Here is an 18,642-nt window from a genome sequence, read left to right on the forward strand (position 1 = left end):
GTAATGACATTCCAGGGGAGGGCAGAAGCAGACACAGGCCACAGAGCAACATACAGGGTCCCCACCCGCACTCTGGGCCCCGACACCCTTTCGGGGCTCTCCATTCTGAGTGGACCTTCGCCATGGGGTCAGAATCCCACTCTGACATAGTTATTCTGCCAACCTGCCCACAGGCCCCAGAAGACCCAGCCTGGAGGGCCAAACCTTCACCACAGGGCTCTGGCCTGGTCAAGCTCTGGCGGCCCAGCCACCCAGTCTCCTCTTCAATCAAAACCTGACAAACAACACAGATCCTACAGACATGGCATGTCTAACCACCCAAGAAGGTCTGAGCCGAGCCCAGTCCTGACCGCCAAGCCACCGCCCCATCCTCATGAGCACAGCAGCCAGCAGGTGTTTGCCTGGGCTCCAGAGACACCTCCTGGCTCTGCCCCCCCAGTCCCCCCCCAGCTCGGCAGCTCTATGGCCCTGCCCAGCACACCACCACCTCCGCACAAGGATGCCCCGCAGCGCCCGAGGTCTTTTTCAGGCACCGGGACCCACTCGGGGGTCTGAGAAGATCCAGGCTTCTGGAGGCCCAGCCCTGCCAGGCAGTGACCCAGAGAGGAGGTGCCCAGGAGGGGACAGCTCCACTCAGCTGTTCTTTCCCAGGGAACGGAGGCTCCTGTGGAGAAGACTGCACCAGTGACCCCGGCAGGAGCAGCCCTGACCATCCCCTCTGGGCACTCTCCGTGAGTTCCTTTTCTGGGACCGGCCCAGGTGGGCAGGGCCACCCAACTCCTGGGGCTCCGTGGGAGGCTGAGGATGGCAGGTGGCTCTCTGCTGCCCCCTGGTGGCAGCGAGGAGGCCCCAGCACAGCCACGGAAGGGCTGCTCCAGCAAGGGGCTACTGTCCTCAGCAGGAAGACCTCTCTGCAGTTAAAATGCCTGGCAATGGGCGGGGGGGGGGGGGGTTCGGGGATGGGGGGGTGTGCTCGCCTCTCAGGCCACCCCCCAGAGGTGCGGCCTGGGCCTCAGCCCTCATTCCCACTCCTCTGGCCACAGGGGGATAGGGGCACTGACCTGTTTGATGGGGATGGCCCGACCACTCCCGATACTGTCCACCTTGCAGTCAGCGGCTTTCTTGTCTCTGTCCAGGTCGGCACCCTTTCGAGACTGCAAGAGAAAAGAAGAGGCGTGTTAAAAGGGCCCAGGGCCCAAGGGGGACAGCTGCCCACCTGGACTCCCCTGCCCTCCCCGCCTCCCTCCTCCTGAGCAGACCCTAGCGCTGGGGCAGGGCCGGGGCGGCGGGACCGGGAAGAACTGAGACCACGAGTATTCCAATGGGTTTATTCTTACACACGGCACCATACAGAGCAGCACGGGGCACTGAGCCAGGCCCGCCCCTTACAAAAGAGCAAGGACACGGAATCCCAAGGGCGCGAGGAGCGCGCAGCCCAGGGGGCTGGGGCATAAGAGAAGGGAAGGGGCGAGGAGAGGTGGACGGTGGGGCCGAGGGATGGCGGGGAGCACAGGGCATGATAACCGGGGAGAGCGAAGTCCAGAAGTAAGCGGGCAGCGGCCCGTCTGCCGTACAGACACCACACGGCACGTTGCACCGAGCACGGTCGGCGAGGCCCGAGGGGCACAGTGGATGGAGAGAGAGAGGAGAGAGGCCAGAAGAGGCCCTGCGCCCCTGCCAGGCTCCTGGGGCAGAGCCCGCCCCAGCGCGGATCCTAGGAAATGGGGAGGCCAAGAAGGGGAAAGGCAAGCGCGCGGCGGTGGCTGTGGCATCCGGGCGGAGCAGGAACAGCAGAAGTCCATGCAGGAAGGAGCAGAGGAGGGGAGGGGCAGGAAAGCTCCCCCCAGGAGCAGCTGGGCCAGGGCGGGCGCTCGGACGCCCCCGCCCCTCTGGGCCTCGTTGCGCTGGCCTGGCGCCGGGCGTGGGGCCGAGCTCCCTTCTTCTCCATGCAGCGAGCCTGGCGCAGTGCGTCCAGCCGGGCCTGGTCCCCGGGGCAGCCCCCAGCCGCGGGCTCCAGCGTTCCTAGCCTTCCCTGGGGGTGGGGGTTAGTTACAAAGGTTCCTGTGGGTCTCTGGAGTGGGGAGCACGGCGGCCGCTTCTCATCTGAGAGCAGTCCCAGGGCCCGGCCCGCCTCCGGCCCCGCACAGGGGAGAATGTCCAGAGGTGCTGTGTGTCACCACCTGGTCTTCTAATTTGGAAGGAGTTGGAAAGGCCTTTTTGTTGATGAAAAGTTGGAAACAGTGGCACATATCTGCAAATATCGAAAGAATAAAGATTTTGGCAAGTTATACTTAAGCCCCGCACGAGTTGGTCAGCACTGGTGAGGGCAGAGACCCAGGTGCCTGGGGAGAGGCAGCAGCGGGATGAAGAGGAGGAGGACGAGGAGGAGGCGGTGGCGGCAGAGGCCGCTGGGCAGTCCAGCTCATCAGGGAATGTTCGCCACTGGGCGGCCGGGGCCCCCATCCCTTCCCGTTCTCCCAGGCTGCCAGGAGCCAAGGACACAGGACTACAAGTGCAGGTGGGGGCGCACAGGCAGGGGAGGAGGAAGAACCAGGTCACAGGCCACTGCCCACAGCTCCACCATCGGCACCTGCCCGAGGCCTCTCCCGGGTGCCACAGCCTCTGCCCCTTCGGCCCAGGGAGAAGGAAGGTGGATGGGACTGCTGCCACCAGGTCCCCGGACCAAAAAGCTGGTTGGGGGGAGTGGGGTACAGCCTGCCCCGGCCAGGCTGCTGAGCCAAGAGACCACCCCCCCGCCCGCAGCAACCACCAGAGGATCCCTGGGAGCCCAGAGGGGGCAGTCCCCCAGAATGGGAACCAGGGCAAGACTGGCAACAAAATGAGCACATGAAGTCACGGGGGAGACTGGGGACATCGGTGGCCACATCCAGAGGGTGGGTCACGAGGACACCAGCCCCATGCAGGCGTGGCTCTGCCGGGGAGGGGGATGAGGGCGAGGAGGTGGCCTGGACAGTGGTGATGGGAGGGGGAGGTCCCGAGATGCACTCCTAGAGATGGGCGTGTCTCGAGGCCTCCTCGTGGACAATGGCGCAAGTGAGGTCACCATGGAAACAACAAAAAGAAAAAATAAGGTGGCCACAGTGAGGATGGAGAGAGAGGAAGGGCCCAGGAAAGGAGGGGGAGGCTGTGCCGTGCGCACGACAAGGATGACAGGCGGAGGCAGCACAGCGGAGCAGGCAGCAGGAGCACAGGGCAGGGAGCACGAACGGCTGCGGCGAGGAGGCCGGGAGCCGGGCATGGACGGCGGACAGAGGGCAGCAGGCCTAGCAGCAGAAGATGTGGGAGGTTCAGAATGGTGCTGAGGGAGTGGGTGACCAGAGCGGGAGGTCGGAGAGCAGGTGCCTGGACGCGGACGGCGGTCACTGCAAACACAGGCACCCAGGGGCTCTGCAGCCACCGCCGCAGCGGGCGTGGGCACAGGCAGGCAGCCCGGGGCTGAGTGTGTCTCGGTGAGCACAAACAGAAACAAGAGGCATCAGGGCTAGGCAGGGTCAGGGCTGGGGGAGTGCAATGCACGGCAGCAGCTGTCAGCAGCAGGGGGAGGTCAGCACGAATGAGGAGGGGGTGCGAGGCAGGCACGGGGTGGACGGAAGTGGGTGGGCTGGGCAGCGGTGTGCTGGGCAGGCAGAGGCGAGAATGAATGAACAAGGCCTGGGGGCGCTGGCTCTGTCTGGGCGGGGCTCCTGAGAGCCAGGCAGGGCCTGCTGGGCCAGCTGGACACAGGACCGGGCCGAGAGCCGAGCCCTGATGCTCAGAAAGAGGCGCGCGGACTGATGCACAAGTACCGAGTGATCTCCTGAGAATCCACACGGGCGGCTCGCCCACCTCCATCTGACCCAAGACTCCCAGGACAGCCCAGCCGAGTCCCAGCTGGAAGGTGAGAGTGTGGGGCGGGCCCTGTGCCTCGGATGTGGGGTATGGACAGGCAGCAGACGGGAGGGGGGGGCACCTAAGAGTCGCGGGCCCAGGCCCCCAGCAGCAGAAGGCACGCAGGGTCCCTGAGTGAGGTCTGTGAGCAGGGCAGAGGACCAGCCTGTCCGGGGCCCGAGGCATAGACTAGGAGCAGGGGACGAGACCCAGGGAAAGATGTCTAAGCCCCTGGGGGACCCGGTGAGCCGTGGGTGGGAAGTGTCAGGCCATGGAAAAAGAGTGGGATGCAGACAAGGAGGCTGAACCCCAGTCCTAGATCGACCAGAGAACCCTTCCTGTAGCCTTGGGGGCCTTGCTCCACAACTGTGGACGTGAGGGCATCAGGGGAGTTAGAGCAGATGTGGCCAAAAATCCTTCAAGCCGGCCAAGAGGTCAGCCCTACGGGTCAGGGAGACGAGGGAACGTACGCATGTACACAGCAGAGGCAGGAGGGTCTATGTGCATATGCTGAGGGTGGCCCCCTGTGCACTCAGAGGGACCGTCTAGAAGAGTCTGGGTGTGCGTGAGGGCACCGGTGAGGAGCCTGCAGAAGCTGTGTGTGTCTGTGCGGGCGGCATCTTCCTGACTCGGGCTGCCCGTGGCCCAGTGTCTGTGGCTCTCGCCTGTTCCCTCCTGGCTGCGGGGCTGGGGGCCGCGCCCTGCCTGGCCAGTACGGGCAGCCGGGCAGGTGGGAGGGCAGGGCGCAGGGCACATACCGTGAAGATGTTGGAGCGCCGCTTGGACTGCTTGCGGACAGGTGTGGGGGTGGAGGAGGCCGCCACGGTCTCGATGCGCAGCTCCCGCTGGCTGACGCTGGGGGTGGAGGGGACTGAGGAGGAGTAGTCGCTGAAGGCGCTGCTGCCGCCATTCGTGGCCTAAGGACAGAGAGGGCTGCTGAGGGCTGCTCTGGAGCGGGGCGCAGGGGCAGGCGGCAGATGGGGGCCAGGGACTTGGCCTGGGGCTCACGGGGCAGTAGAGGAGGGAGGGCAGCACGGCCTGGAGGCCAGCAGGATCTAGCCAGCGCCGTGCTGGGCAGTCCCACTTGGGCCCTAGTAGGGGTGTTCTGTGCCTGCCAGTGAGCTGATCAGAGGCACCGCTAGTGGGCCAGAGGAAGGGACAGGGGCTGACATTGAAGAAACTGTGGAGCCCTGCCTCACAGGTGGGTCTGGCACGAGGTGGCGGGTCACCGTGGATGAACCCCCAGGTCAGTGACCTAGGCTGAAGTTGCAGGAGGCCTGGGTGGGGCACAGGGCACAGGGGAGGCTGAGGTCGGCCTCTGGATGGTGTGTGTGATGGGGGCGGGGTTCAGGGAGGGCCAAGACAGAGAGCAGAACAGAGTGAAGACTGCTATGGGAAGAAGCCGCAGGTAAGGGGCAGAGGTTGGAAAGGAAGAAAGACGGGAAGAGACGGAAGGGATCACGGATGGAGGAAGCAAAGGGCAGCGGCTGCTTCAGGACTCAGGGAAACACATACAGCACACACAACAAGCCTGCCCCTCACTGCCCGGAAGGTGCTCACTAAGCAGAGAACACGTCCTGCCCTGAGAGCCCCCTTGAATCCTCACCTGCACAAGAAGAGCAAAATGCCCAAACCACTGCCCCCTTGACAGTCAGAGCCATCTGGCACAGGGCCTGCACACAGAGCCAGGAAGTCTGTGCCCCGCAATCTGCGGGCTGGGGTGCGATGGCTCTGAGCTAACAAGACAGACCTAGTTCTTTCTCTTTCCCCTGTGAGGCTGCTCCCCGGGAACCCCCCTCCCCGATGTCTCTAAAGCACTAAACAAGGGGCCTCTGGATAAAGCAACCGGGCTGTCGCCAGAAAGCTGGTAGCACAGGGCGGCACTTAAGACAAGAGCCCTTGGCCGGAGCGGAGGCTCGGCTCAACCACTCAGGGCAGTGCATCTGCGACAACGCAGGGCTTTCTGCAGAGCAGGGCACGGACTGGGGAAAGAGTCCCACAGAAAGTACCGGCCCAAATGGCAAGGACCAAAAACCAATCAGCAGTAAATGGGAAATGGGCAGCCATCCCAGTGATTACTACAGGATGAACCCCAGCAGGACCTGGCTCAGGACACCCCTGAGACCCCACATGGCACGAAGGCCGCTGCCCCCCCGTGGGGCCTGCAGGTGAGAAGCGAGCAGGCCTGAGAGAACCCTTCAGTGCCTCCCGAGTGTGGTTCCACGGGGACAGTCCCCAGGGCAGCTCCAAGTTCCGAGAACACAGACCCAGCAAGCCTTTGGGCTGCCTCAGCTGCGGTAGCTGCAGGGCAGGAGGAGTGGCCGCAGGGATGGGGACTGGCAGGGAGGTGGTCACGACGGGCACAGATGAGGCCAGGCCAGTCGTGCAGGCAACAGGGAACTCAAGCCAGTGCTTTCAAACCAGTCACAAGGCGGGAGAGTGGACAGGGTGGGGACACACAGGCAGGCAGGCAGACAGACAGGACACGAGTGGGAGGCGGGGAGGCTGGCCGCACCTGGTTGATGTGCACAGCCGGGATGGAGGCGGCGGACACGGCCGAGTGGCTGGGGGAGTTGGGCAGTGACTTGCAGGGCCCGATGGCCAGCTGCTGCTTCTTCCGCAGAGCCACTACCTTCTGGGCCACTGCAGGGGACAGCAGAGTCAGTTAGCCCCCTGGGGAGAAGAGAGCCGCCCTCCGGGGCGCACGGCCCATGGGCCACAGAGCCTCTGGACCCCGCCGTGGGGGGCCTGCCCGCCCCACGCCCGAGTTACCGTCCTGGAAGACACGCTCCACGTTGAGCCCGTAGGTCGCGCATGTCTCGTAGTAGGTGCAGCGCTTCAAGTCCGTGGAGAGCTTGCGGGCTCTGCTGTCATCGATCACTCGGGGGTTCGCGGCACTGATGGCGTCTGTGGGAGGCGGGAGGGCGGGAGTTTATTCAGCCTGCGGAGAAGTGGTGCCACCGCTGACCTCCGACCACAGACCAGGGCAGAAGGATGCACTGGGTCTGCAGGTGCGTGGGCGACGCAGAGCTCGAGCCACCAAGGTCCAGGCCTCGCTCCAGCTCAGAGCAGCAGTGAGCCCGCCCCCACCCCCCCATCCGCCGTTTATTCACCACAGAAGACGTGGATGTGGTCATTACTGGCAGGAGGGAGGCTTTAACGGGGGAGGGGTGGGGGCGGAATCCAGGGCGGACAAACCGACAGACGGACAGACCAACAGACGGACGCAGCAAGGAGGTGGTGCCCCCCGCTGGGGCTCCTTAGCCCCGAGAAGGGAGAGCACGGGGCTTTCTCCCTGCACCCCTCCCCCACAACATCCCCCACCCCCGCATCGGTCCCCTTGCACCCCGCTCACCCTGCGTGCCCACCAACACCATGGGCACCTCGCTGGCGTTCCGGAAGCTGCAGAGCCGCAGGAAGTAGTTGTACACCGTCTGGAAGCTGATTTCATCCTCCAGGCTGAACACGAACACCACCGCGTCCACCCAGGCGGCAAACTAGGGGGACCGGGCAGGGTTACCACCCTCACTCGTTCGCAGGCAAGCTCCACACCCCTCCGCGCACACACAACTTTGCCAGGCGTCAGCCAGATCCTTGGGGAAAGGGGGTGTCAGGGGCCGGGGCAGGGGCAGGAGCATCACCTGGAGCTCAGGGGGGCCTCCTTCATCTCGGATCAGCAGCAGGTAACTCTGGCCATCCACCACAATCTCCTTCTTAAACCGACCCCCTAGGACAGAGCGCACAATCAGGCCCCAAGCTGGGACAGACCACGGACGAGGCCGGGCAGTTCTGGAATGCATGGCTACCAACAGAGACAGAAGGACTTGGGAGGACAGGGGGCTCCAGCTCCCCTTCACTGACCACAGCACAGGGATCAAGGGGGGCAGAGTGGCCAGTGAGCCCATGGTGCTCACCTTCGGGGGACTCCTCCTGGACATAGGTCCCTGTCAGATAGCGGTGCACCAGAGCCGACTTCCCGCTAGACAGGTTGCCCACAATGCCCTGTGGGAGAGGAGGGGTGAGAGCAGTGGTCAGGCCAAGAGGAAAGAGGTGACAGGAAGGAGGGCCCGAGCTAAGGACCAGACAAGAAGGCTGAACAGAAGCGAGGGGCCTCGGAGAGAGGCCAAGACCAGAGAGGCAGGGGGAAACGAGGCCTGGGCCTGTGGCTCTGGCCCACACCCGCCCAGCCCCAGGACTGCCTGAGGCTCCCCCAGGTCACACTCACCACTTTAAGCTCCGGAACCGAGCGGCTCAGCGTCCACTCCTGGCTGTTCACAAAGGAGTCTGCAGGAGAGAAGGCCACCCGTCAGGATCGAGGTGGCACTTGCGCGCACGTGCACACACACCTGTGCTGTCCGCCACCAGCTGTCTCCTACGCTGCCCCTTCCTCAGCCAAGGCCAGAAAACAGTGCAGTCCCGATGGGACCCCAACCCTCACACCTAACTCCCTAGAGAGCAGCAGGAAAATTCTTCCCGAGACAACTGGAACGATGATAGTCCTCAGGGAGAGGACTCTGAGAGCTGCGGGCCCAGCCAGTTCTCCCGGCCTGGCCCTGCGACCCTCCTCTTCTTACTGCTCCAGTGAGCTAAGTAGTTCCCACCAGGGCCAGACCCCAGGCCCAGGTGAGAGGCCTCTCCTGTAGCTCTCAGCTCACGGAGAGCGGGGCTGGGCACCTGGCAGCTAGGCAAGGGGAACAGCCTCCTACAGCGAGTAGGAACAGCTCGCTCTCACAGGGTGGGGCCACCCACCACATTCCTAGGCGGGGTGAAGAGGGAGGAGCCCTTACCTGCCCTTGTTCTGAGAGGTGCAGGTTGAATAGGGAGCTATCTATCCTGCCCAACTGGCCCTCCTCCCCAAGCTCCTCCTTGATGGGAGGCCACCACTCTTTCTTTCCCTGGAGAGAGCTGGAGGGCCGTGTCCTGGGCTGCCTGGCAGGGCCCTGGGGAAGGGAAGCCTCCAGAGCCACCTCCACCCCTATGGCCAGACCCACTTTCTTTATTCTTTGCATTGTAATGGGCATCGTCCAGCCCGCCCCAGGGGGTCCTGGCCTGGACCAGCCTCTGCTTGCTTCCCCTCCCCGGGCAGGCTCAAAGAGTAGCTACCACCAAGGATCGATCGGGTCCACAAGCAGTCCCTCTGCAGAGGCAGCTACAGGTGAGGACTCGAGCCCCACCTGGAAGCTAGAAACGGGAGCGCCTCGGCCCCTCGGGGGCCTCCTCCCTCCCCGGGGCCTCAGTGCTGCGCGGGCCAGAAGTGAGGGAGGGGCCCTTCCGTCCGGTCTCAGCTTCCATCCTGCCGGGCCAGTGGCGGCGCGGGATGGCGGGCGACCCAGACCGGAGGGACCTGCAAGTCCGCCTCTGCCACAGCCACCTCCTGGGACCCGACGGCAACCCAGGGCGCCCGGGCCGGTCTCGCTTGGTCCCCAGCACACCCACCTCTCCCACGCAGGGCCGGTCTGTTTCCACACCCGCTCTCAACAAGGGGCTCCCACCACAGAGGACCCCGGGCCGGGCTCTCCCTTACCGCCCGGCGCGCCCAGGAGCCCGGGGGCCGCGGCCGCCCGGCGGCTCCACAGCGGCTGAGCGGGCGCGGGCGCGGGCGCGGGCTCCCTCCGGCGGAAGCGGCTGGTGAGCAGTCTCCAGAGGCCGGCGGCGGTGCGGGGCCGGCCGGGCGCGGGCGCGGGCGCGGCGCGCGGGGCCTCGGCGCCCAGCAGCAGGTCGCGGCGGCTGGGGAAGGCGCCCAGGGAGCTGGCGTCGCCGTCGCTGCGGGTGCGCGCCCGGGGCAGCAGCCCGGACTCGGCGCGCCGGATCTCCTGGCCGCGGCGCAGGCGGAAGCTGAAGCTCTTCCTCAGCGCGGACAGGCCGCGCCGGGGGCCGGGGGTGCCGCCGCCTCCCCCTCCCCCGCCGCCTCCCCCGCCGCCGCGCAGCACCTGCCAGCGCTGGCTGCTCCACAGCGAGGCGCCCCGCAGGAAGCCCGCGCTCCCCGCGCGGCCCAGCCCCGCGCCCTCGGCCGCCGCCAGCTCCAGGCGGTTCACCTCCAGGAACGTCATGCTGGTGGGCCGCGGGCGCGGCTCCTGGGCCCCCCGGGTGCGGCTGCGGCTGCGCCGGGCCGGCGCGGGGCTGGGCGCGGGGCTGGGCGCGGGGCTGGGCGCGGCCGAGCCGGGGAGCCCCGGGGGCGCGGGCCCGGCGGCCGGCGGGGGGCCGTCGGCGAGGCCGCGGCGGCCGAGGCGCGGGCGCAGGAGGCCGAGCAGCAGGCTGCGGGCGCCGGAGGGCGGGGGCCCCGGGCCGCCCGCGCAGACGCTCCGGGGCCGCGCCGGCTGTTCGCGCGCTGCGCTCAGGGCGGCCTGCAGGGCGGCGGCGGCGCGGGCGGCCGGGGCGCCGCGCAGGTCCAGCGAGTCGCAGACGCTGAGGGCGCGGCGGCAGGCGGCGGGCCGCTCCCGGCTGCAGCTGTCCCCCGGCGGCCAGGCCCGCTCCATGCTCAGGGCCCGCGGGCGAGGGCCAGGCCCATGGCGAGGGGCGCGCGGCTGGGCCCAGGGCCGGGGCCCGGGCCGGGGCGCACGGACCTCCGGCCTCTGGGCACCTGGTGTCGGCCGGGCCCACGGAGTCCCTCAACGCTTCCACCTCGCAGCAGCCGGCAAGCCCAGACCTGGAGAGGCCGGGAGCCGGCCCAGCAAGGAGAGGCGGCAAGCCTGGCCTGGAACACCCCGGAACGGCGGCGGTGGCGGCGGCATGGGAGTCAGCCTGCTGGGGCAGCCCCCGGAGCCCTCAGAAAACAGGAAATTCCAGCCCAGGGCTCCTCCTCGCATGGGGCAAGTAGGTGAGGAGCTGTCATTACCAGCAGGCCAAATAAATAACAGTCCTCAGCACACCACACACTGGGCCAGCATCACAAAGAGCTTCAGTTAGGAGTCGGGGGCAAGTCATGCACCTTCTCTGGCTTTCAGGCTCCTTGTCTGTGAAATGGGGACCCTGAGCGAGGTAATCCTTAGTTCTCGGCTGAGACACTCTGAGGTTGGGAAACTCTAGGATCAGGTTGCTGGATGCTACAGGCAGCTCTTCTGTTAATGGCCGAGGTGATCATCTCCTTTGGAGATTATAAAATTGTCTGGATTCAGTTAAGTGTCCTGCCTAAGGGCAGCAGAGAGTCCAATGGTAATCTTCAGTCCTGGGCCACATGGTTCTGGAGGAGTGACTCGCTCGCTTCTGAGTCCCTGGGTCTTGTCTCCTGTTCAGAGGCTGTCCAGAGGGTGGCTGGCCGAGGTGAAGGGTTGTGTGCTCAGTGCTGGCTGGAGCCTGATGCTCACTCTCCCCAAGCACGGATGCCTGTACATGAGTGTGGGCCACACTAGGGACTTGTGAAGTCTCCTGAAGTGCAGGGCTCACCCCAGGATGGGGGCAGGAGGCAGGTAGCTGCCCTGCTGTGCTTTCTACTGCATTTTAAACATCAGTCCTCTTCCCGGAGGAAGAGATGAGCTAGTTTGCCATAATCCGTAAGACCACAAGCAGATTGAGAAACCAGTTTGGGTAGTGGCAAGGATGGGGCGGACAGGGGGTGCTGCATGTGTTTTAAAGAAATAATAGTCCCAAACTTCCTCCACCCCCAGTCCATCCCAACTCCCCATGTCCCTCTCGGTGTCAAAATTCCAGGTTCTGCTTAGAAGCAAAGTACAAGATAAAAGTAGCACATTCCTGAGGGGGCTGGGGTGGGGGAATGCCTGAGAAGGCATCCTAGGTGCTCCTGAGAAGAGCCCAGCACTGGACACTCTCAAGTCCTGGGCTGGATCTCCCGGGCCTGGAAAGCCCCGGGGGTGGTTTCAGGGTTTCATGGGACTACTTATTAGCAGTGATAGGATGGCTTCTTCCCCTCCAGGATGCATATTCCCCACATAATAGATGGTTCCACAAAAGGACCTTTCCCAGGATCCTTCAGACATGGGGAGGACGCAACCCTGGGATCCTGACTCCTCTACATTTAAGTGTCCCACACTCCCATTTCCCTATCTACGTATCTGTCTGCCATACACATAGGGTGACCCCTCCCCAGGCTAATGAGGCCGCTCATTACAGACCTACCCCCCAAGCCAAGGAACCTGCAAGCACAGGACAGTAGCTCTGTCCTGACACTGGGGAGGGACGGGCTGCATTAGAACTCTGCTATCTCAGTGGGAGAGGAGCAGGACAGCACTCGGGGAGCAAAGGCCCCAGATACACACATACGTGCTGCAGGAAGGCAGGCAGCAGTGCCTTGTCCCAGACATAAGAACATCTTATGTTCTGAGAGAATGCGGCAGCTCCTGGTGGCTTCCCCTGCACCTAGAGAATCTCCTCCCAGGCAAAATGCTCAGCCAGGGTCAGCTCCCAAACCTGCAACGGTGTCCTCTTCCTCCCCTGGCTGCCTCCTGCCTCTCCCTCCTTCCCAGAAGCCCGTCCTGACCCAGAGAAGCCAGACAGAGGAGGACACCTGCCAACACATAAATATCCTGGGGCCCGTCCAGCTGGTCGAGGCTCTCAGGAAGGAGAACAGGGCAGGCACATCCTTCTTTCCCTCAATGGCATCACCCCCGGTCAAGACAAAGTCTCCGTGTTGTGCCTGACAAGATTCTGCTCCAAGGAGATGAGGCAGTCACAGCTCTACTCAACAAGGCCCGAAGGCAGTTAGGACCATCCTAAAAAGCTCTCAAGCTGGGACAGTATCAACAGTACAGAAATTCCATATAAGGCTAAGCCCTCGGCTGAGATGTCAGTCCCCTAAGGTCATCAGAAACACCAGGCTATGGGACACCTGGGTGGCACAGTGGTTGAACATCTGCCTTCAGCTCAGGTCCTGATCCCAGGGTCCTGGGATCGGGCTCCCCACAGGTAGCCTGCTTCTCCCTCTGCCTATGTCTCTACTTCTGTCTCATGAAAAAATAAAATCTTTAAAAATTAATTAATTAAAAAAGAAAAAGAAACACCATGCTAGCTCTGTTGCTGAAGGGCGAGAAGACTCCATGGCAATTTCGGGGGGGTGGGGGGGATTAGGGAGGCAGTTTCCCAACATGCCCCTCGGTGTGCACTCTGTGGGGAAGACGGATACACATTTCCCTGGAAGTAGAGAGTAGAGAAAATGAGCTGGGAAATCGGAAAGAGAAAGAGCTGACTCTAGAGGGAGAAGGGGTCCATGGTGGGGTGGGCTAGCCCCACCACCTGGACTGGCCTGGGGGCCCCGGGAGGACCCCACGAACCCCGGCTAGCTGGCAGGGTGCAGGAAAGACCACGTGAAGGTGCAGCGTGGGAGGCCCAGCACAGAACCAAACTCTGCTTGTGAGCAAACGGTGGCCTCCGGCCCCAGAATCCCACATGACCTCGTACCTGGTCTCCGCTCAAATATTTGCTGGGGGTGCCCCACTGATAAGTGCTGGGGCGCGGCCGGCTGGAGCCCCACGCCCCGCCCAGAGCCAGGACGGGCGCCAGAGGGCACGCCTAGTGGCTCCTTCGATGCTCCTGGGACTCCCAGAGCCACACCGGCCGCCAGGCTGTTCCTGCCCACAAGGTGGCAGCAAAACATCTTCCTGCGGCCAGGGCGCCGCGAGGAGGGGAGGAAGGCGGGAGCTGGCGGGGAGCAAGGTGGCAGGAGGACAGCGGCCTAGCCCGGGAGCCCCAGAGGAGGCAAGGCAGGCAGCCAGGGCCACACCCAGGCCCGCTCTCCAGCTCTGTGCGCAGGCCTCGGGTGGGGGACAGGGAGTCCGCGGAGGGGGCGGTGGAGACTCTTGGCTGTCCCCCCAGCACCCCCGGCCCCAGCTCGCCCCCTCCTCAACAATTCACTGTTACCACAGGACACGGACCTCTCTCCACCCAGACCCACGGACCCACGGCAGCTGTGCACGGAACATTCCTCACTCCCAGGGGCTTTCCTAGTGTGTTCACTGCTCCCCCACTAGAGCTCAGCATACTGGAGACGGGGCCGGTGCTGTGGACGAATGCACGGTTGTGAACGAATGCACGGTGGCACACGTGCCTGCAGAGCATGAACTGCAGACCCAGGCTTCTGTTCCCCCAGCGGGGAGGGAGGCCGACTGACAAGACAGCAGCCCTGGCTGGGACAGCCCGCTAAGGAGATGACTCACAGGCAAAATCATCTGCAAAGACCCCCAGTGGAGAGGCGTGCAGTGCTCTGGGGTTGAAAGAGTTGGGTTCAAATTAAGCCTCTGGGCCCTACCAGCTGCGTGTCCATCCACAGCCACCCTCACCGGGTCCCCAGATTTTAGCCTGTAAACCAGAAATAACCCCACCTTGCCTCCTGAAGTTGCTATGAAGACCAGTGCTGGGACTGTGGGGGCCCCAACACGGTGCCCAGCACCAAGCAGGGGATCAGTAAAAGAAGCCATTGCTGCTGGCTGAGAGAGAGCGAGAGGAGACAGTCCTGCGGGATGTGAAAACGACTGAAACCAGCTTTCTTCAAGTCAGAAACTTAGTGGGACATGCCAGCGTCACACATCAGCTGGAGCCAAGCCACTGTCTGCAGAGGCAGACCTCCAACATCCCCGGGGCCCTTCTGGATCATGTCTTTCTCTATCTGCTGAAGGCTGTTCTGGGCTGAACTGTGCCCCCCACCATTCATACTTTGAGGTCCTGACCCCCAGCACTTTAGAGCGTGACCCTGTTTGGAAGTAGGGCGCCTGCAAATGTCAGAGATGCAAATGTCAGAGATGCAAATGGCAGAGATGAGGTCACGCCAGGGTAGGGTGGGGGCCCCTCCTCCCCTAGGACTGCTGTCCTTACAGAAAGGGGCAATCTGGACAGAGAGACGGTGACGGAGAGGGAGCACAATGTAGAGCGCTCAAGGGGACCCGAGGAGGGAGGCCCGCCCACTCCTGCAGTTCCAACCTGTGGCCTCCAGACCTGGAGAGGCTGTGTTGCGGGAGCCCAGGAAGCGTCAAAAACCTGCAGGAGCAAGGGGCGGTGGGGAGAGAACTCCAGCCCATCTCCCAAGGTCAGGGTCCCAGAGAGCTCCCCATGGAGAAGCGGGGAGGACCAAAGGGGCAAGTGGGGGTGGGTGTGCAGACGGAGGAAAGCAAGTAAGTCCACCTGACCAGCCTCCTGACCAGTTCTCCCTTGCCACATCCCAAAACCCGAAGATGGACCCGGCCAGACACTGCTCCCTGCTCGGACCAACAGCCAGGACCACAGGCCCTGTACACACTGTGCTGTGGCAAGAAGAATCTGCTGCTTTTCAATCATCGTGTGTGCATGATGTCCCAGACACTCCACCCCGCGACCCTGCAGAGCAGCAGCATGCCGCTTCCCACATTGCCTTGCTCCGGCTGGGGATTCCAGACTCAGAATGGAGCACAGGGCACACTCCCTAATGGCTCCTTGCCTTTCCTTTTTTTTTAAAAAAAAAAAAGGTGTTTTTTTAAATTTATTTATTCATAGAGACACAGCTAAAGAGAGAGGCAGAGACACAGGCAGAGGGAGAAGCAGGCACCATGCAGGGAGCCCGATGTGGGACTCGATCCCGGGTCTCCAGGATCACACCCTGGGCCGCAGGCGGCGCTAAACCGCTGTGCCACTGGGACTGCCCACTCCTTGCCTTTCCATCCCCATTTCGACATGTGTCCCGCATTTCATATGTCTTTAAAAGTGTTCTCTTCCTTCAAAACTGAACCACAGTCCCACAAAGTCCCACAAGCTAAAAATGTGTTTCTTCCAGTCCCGTGGCTCCCAAAGGCCTTCCATTTATGAGATGTTCCTTATCAGTATTGCCACTTGTCTGCTCTCACCTTATTTTCACAAGAGTAAGATATTCCTAATCAGAGAAAGATTCCAGGGGCACCTGGGTGGCTCAGCAGTTGAGCATCTGCCTTCGGCTCAGGTTGTGATCTGTGGGACTCGATCCCCGGGGATCGAGTCCCACATTGGGCTCCCTACAGGGAGCCTGCTTCTCCTGCTTCCTATGTCTCTGCCTCTGTGTGTCTCTCATGAATAAATAAAATCTTCTAGAAAGATGAAAGGAAAGGAAAGGAAAGGAAAGGAAAGGAAAGGAAAGGAAAGGAAAGGAAAGGAAAGGAAAGGAAAGGAAAGGAAAGATACATTGATTGATTCCAGGGGCACCTGGGTGGCTCAGCTAGTTAAGCATCCGACTCTTGGTTTCAGCTCAGGCCATGAGTTCAGGGTCATGGGATTGAGACCTACAGTGAGCCTCCACGTCCGACTCTGTGCACAGAGGGGTGTCTGCTTCAAGATTCTTTCCCTCTGCCCCTCCCCCATTCATAAATAAATCCTTTTTATAAAAATGATTCATGATGCTATCTTAACATTTTTTTAAAATTTTTATTTATTTATGATAGTCAGAGAGAGAGAGAGAGAGGCAGAGACATAGGCAGAGGGAGAAGCAGGCTCCATGCACCGGGAGCCCGACGTGGGATTCGATCCCAGGTCTCCAGGATCACGCCCTGGGCCAAAGGCAGGCGCCAAACCGCTGCGCCACCCAGGGATCCCCATAAATAAATCCTTAAGAAAAATAAAGGGAAGATTCCATAAAGTATAACAATTGAACTAATTCTGCTCCAAGATGGTGGAGCTACAGAAAGCCAAGTGCCACCAGGTGGCACCCCACCTGAGAGGCCATGTACACAGGTGGAAGTGCAGGGCCCCAAGGGAAGGGGGCAGTACACACGAAAGGGGTAAAATAAAAAGACCTGGGTAGTTTGAGAGTCCAGGGACAGAAGTTTAAAAGCATCTGAATTCCCTTGACAGGTTTTGAAAGTGGAGCAGGTGCCTTCCCGGGGAGTGGGGCCAGACCTGAGGCCCAAGGCTCCACCCCATTCCCACAGCTATACCTGCCCACTGCCCTGGGGCTGGGGGTTCCACATGGACTCAGCATCTAAGAACCCCAAGGCCTCTCCAGCAGGGCCCAGACCCCAGGCCGCCCCCTCTCACCCCGCCAGCTCAGCAGCTGTGGTCAGAATGCTCAGCTCCTGCCCACTGCCATCATGAAGTCCTGGGGGGCTCTCACATCTTGGGGTCCCCGTCAGCATCCCCAGTTCCTCTTGCCTTTGCTGTAGAAGCTGGTATCTAATCTGCTCTCATTTCACCAGGGTCTCTGGGCACACACAGGCCAGCTCTGAGGACAGCAAAGCCACCTTTTGTGCCCCATACACCCAAGGCAGCAGCCACATGGGACGCCGCTGGTCACCTGGTAATAAGAGCCACTTATTCTTATCATCATAAGAACACAATAAACCACACTGAGCACGTGACACACACTGACCCATTTAACTCTGACAATAACTCCCTGAGAAAAGCAGGTAATTTTCCCCAACATACAGATGCGAAATCCGAGGCACCGATGCCAAACAGCCTGAAGTCACTAGCTAATAAGTGGCTGAAGCTGGCATTCAATCCCAGGCCCACGGACTGGCTCCGAGCCCTTGGGCCTCCCTGGCGGCGAGATCTCCACGGACGCAGGGCCGACCTGGGCCCCAGAGCTCGTCCTGCAGGGAGCCCCTGCCTGTCTTCCCTTCTGGGTAGGCACCTCAGTGAGGACCAGCCCTGCCCTTCCCAGCCAGGGCCGTCCTCCCAAAAAGACCCCCTCCCAGCTTCCTCGTTCCCTACCTTCCAAACAAACCCCTGCCCAGTCCTACTGACTCAGTAAGAGAGGCTGACCCAGGTTCTGCGGCCACCCCTCCCAGGGATGTCTGTGTAGGTAGACACAGTGTAGATACTTCCAAAGGAGAAAGCCATCTCAAGTGGTTACTGCTGATACTCAAAAGAGGCTATTTGGGGCTGATGAGCCCTCAGCACACCTCACTTTCATGCCATGTAGACAGAGCCACAAAGAGGCCGTTCAGGGAGCAGAGGAGTCCATGGAACACCCTTCTGAGCTGAAGATGCTTTCCTTCCAGGGGGTGGGGGGGGCACAAGCTTTCTGAGCTTCCCTGCAGGGTCTCCACGGCCCATACCCGGTGGTAGTGCCCAAGCACTGTGCCAGCCCGCGCATGGAAGGGACAGAGGGCCGCTCCGTGTACCCTCCTTACACCCCCTCAGTGCCCACAATGTTCCCTGGAGCCTGAGACCTCAGCTATCCAAGCCCCCCACCTACCACAGCCAAGCTGAGCCCACAATGTAGGGCCGGGCAGCCTGGAAAAGCTCCTCAGCTACAGAAGTCTGCATGAGGGGGGATGAACCAGAAGAGGATACACTGTCAAAGGGGGAGGCCAGAAGGAATATGCCACAAGGCTTTTCAAATTTAAAGGACAGGAGAGGGGCCCCTGGGTGGCTCAGTTGGTTAAGTGTCTGCCTTCAGCTCAGGTCACGATCTTAGGGTCCTGGGATCCCTGCTCAGCAAGGAGTCTGCTTCTTCCTCTCCCTCTGGGTACTCACTCTCCTTCTCTTTCAAACAAATAAATAAAATCTTAAAAACAGAAAAAAATAAAGGATAGGAGAGAGAAAATCTATAGGTCCAACTACATAAAAATAAAAAATCCAGAACAATTAAAAATTTTAAGAACCCTAAGAAAAATAGAATTAAAGGGAAACTGACACCTGGAGGGGGAGTGGCTATGTCAACAGGTTAGTAGCACAAATGTTGCTTAAAAAACCCAAACGTAAAAAAAAAAAAAAAAAAACCCAAACGTAAAACGTAAAACCTCCATGTGAGCAGAGAAAGGACAAATGGCCAACACAAGTGGAAACTATTCATTTGCACTTGTTATTCAAACAGAAATAAGAATGAAATTCTGCTTCTCGCTTTCCAGAGCCCTTGCTTTGCAG

At 61.6% G+C, this 18,642-nt stretch overlaps 1 protein-coding gene and 1 long non-coding RNA gene across 9 annotated transcripts in view; one reads left to right on the forward strand and one right to left on the reverse strand.

Annotated features, from left to right (window-relative positions):
- The window catches only part of AGAP3 (ArfGAP with GTPase domain, ankyrin repeat and PH domain 3), a 56,327-nt gene that overhangs the window by 19,725 nt on the left and 17,960 nt on the right, over window positions 1-18,642 (reverse strand). For 3 of the 8 annotated variants that reach the window (XM_077849648.1, XM_077849647.1, XM_077849646.1), the window contains 8 exons: window positions 8,114-8,172; window positions 7,803-7,890; window positions 7,530-7,615; window positions 7,244-7,385; window positions 6,661-6,795; window positions 6,404-6,531; window positions 4,647-4,805; window positions 1,062-1,154 (listed from right to left, as the gene is read on the reverse strand). In XM_077849648.1, coding sequence (XP_077705774.1) covers window positions 1,062-1,154; window positions 4,647-4,805; window positions 6,404-6,531; window positions 6,661-6,795; window positions 7,244-7,265 — 537 coding nt within the window. In that variant the 5' untranslated portion in view covers window positions 7,266-7,385; window positions 7,530-7,615; window positions 7,803-7,890; window positions 8,114-8,172. Of the gene's footprint in view, window positions 1-1,061; window positions 1,155-1,259; window positions 2,252-4,646; window positions 4,806-6,403; window positions 6,532-6,660; window positions 6,796-7,243; window positions 7,386-7,529; window positions 7,616-7,802; window positions 7,891-8,113; window positions 8,173-9,324; window positions 9,344-9,412; window positions 10,365-18,642 lie in introns of those variants that run through there. The other 5 variants (XM_077849649.1, XM_077849650.1, XM_077849652.1 and 2 more) reach the window with 5 other exon arrangements.
- On the forward strand, window positions 8,678-12,844 carry LOC144284741 (uncharacterized). Its single transcript, XR_013353187.1, has 3 exons — window positions 8,678-9,043; window positions 10,517-10,705; window positions 12,309-12,844. It is a non-coding gene; the product is annotated as an uncharacterized LOC144284741 (long non-coding RNA).

Source organism: Canis aureus, chromosome 15, assembly GCF_053574225.1.
Source record: "Canis aureus isolate CA01 chromosome 15, VMU_Caureus_v.1.0, whole genome shotgun sequence".
Taxonomy (NCBI): domain Eukaryota; kingdom Metazoa; phylum Chordata; class Mammalia; order Carnivora; family Canidae; genus Canis; species Canis aureus.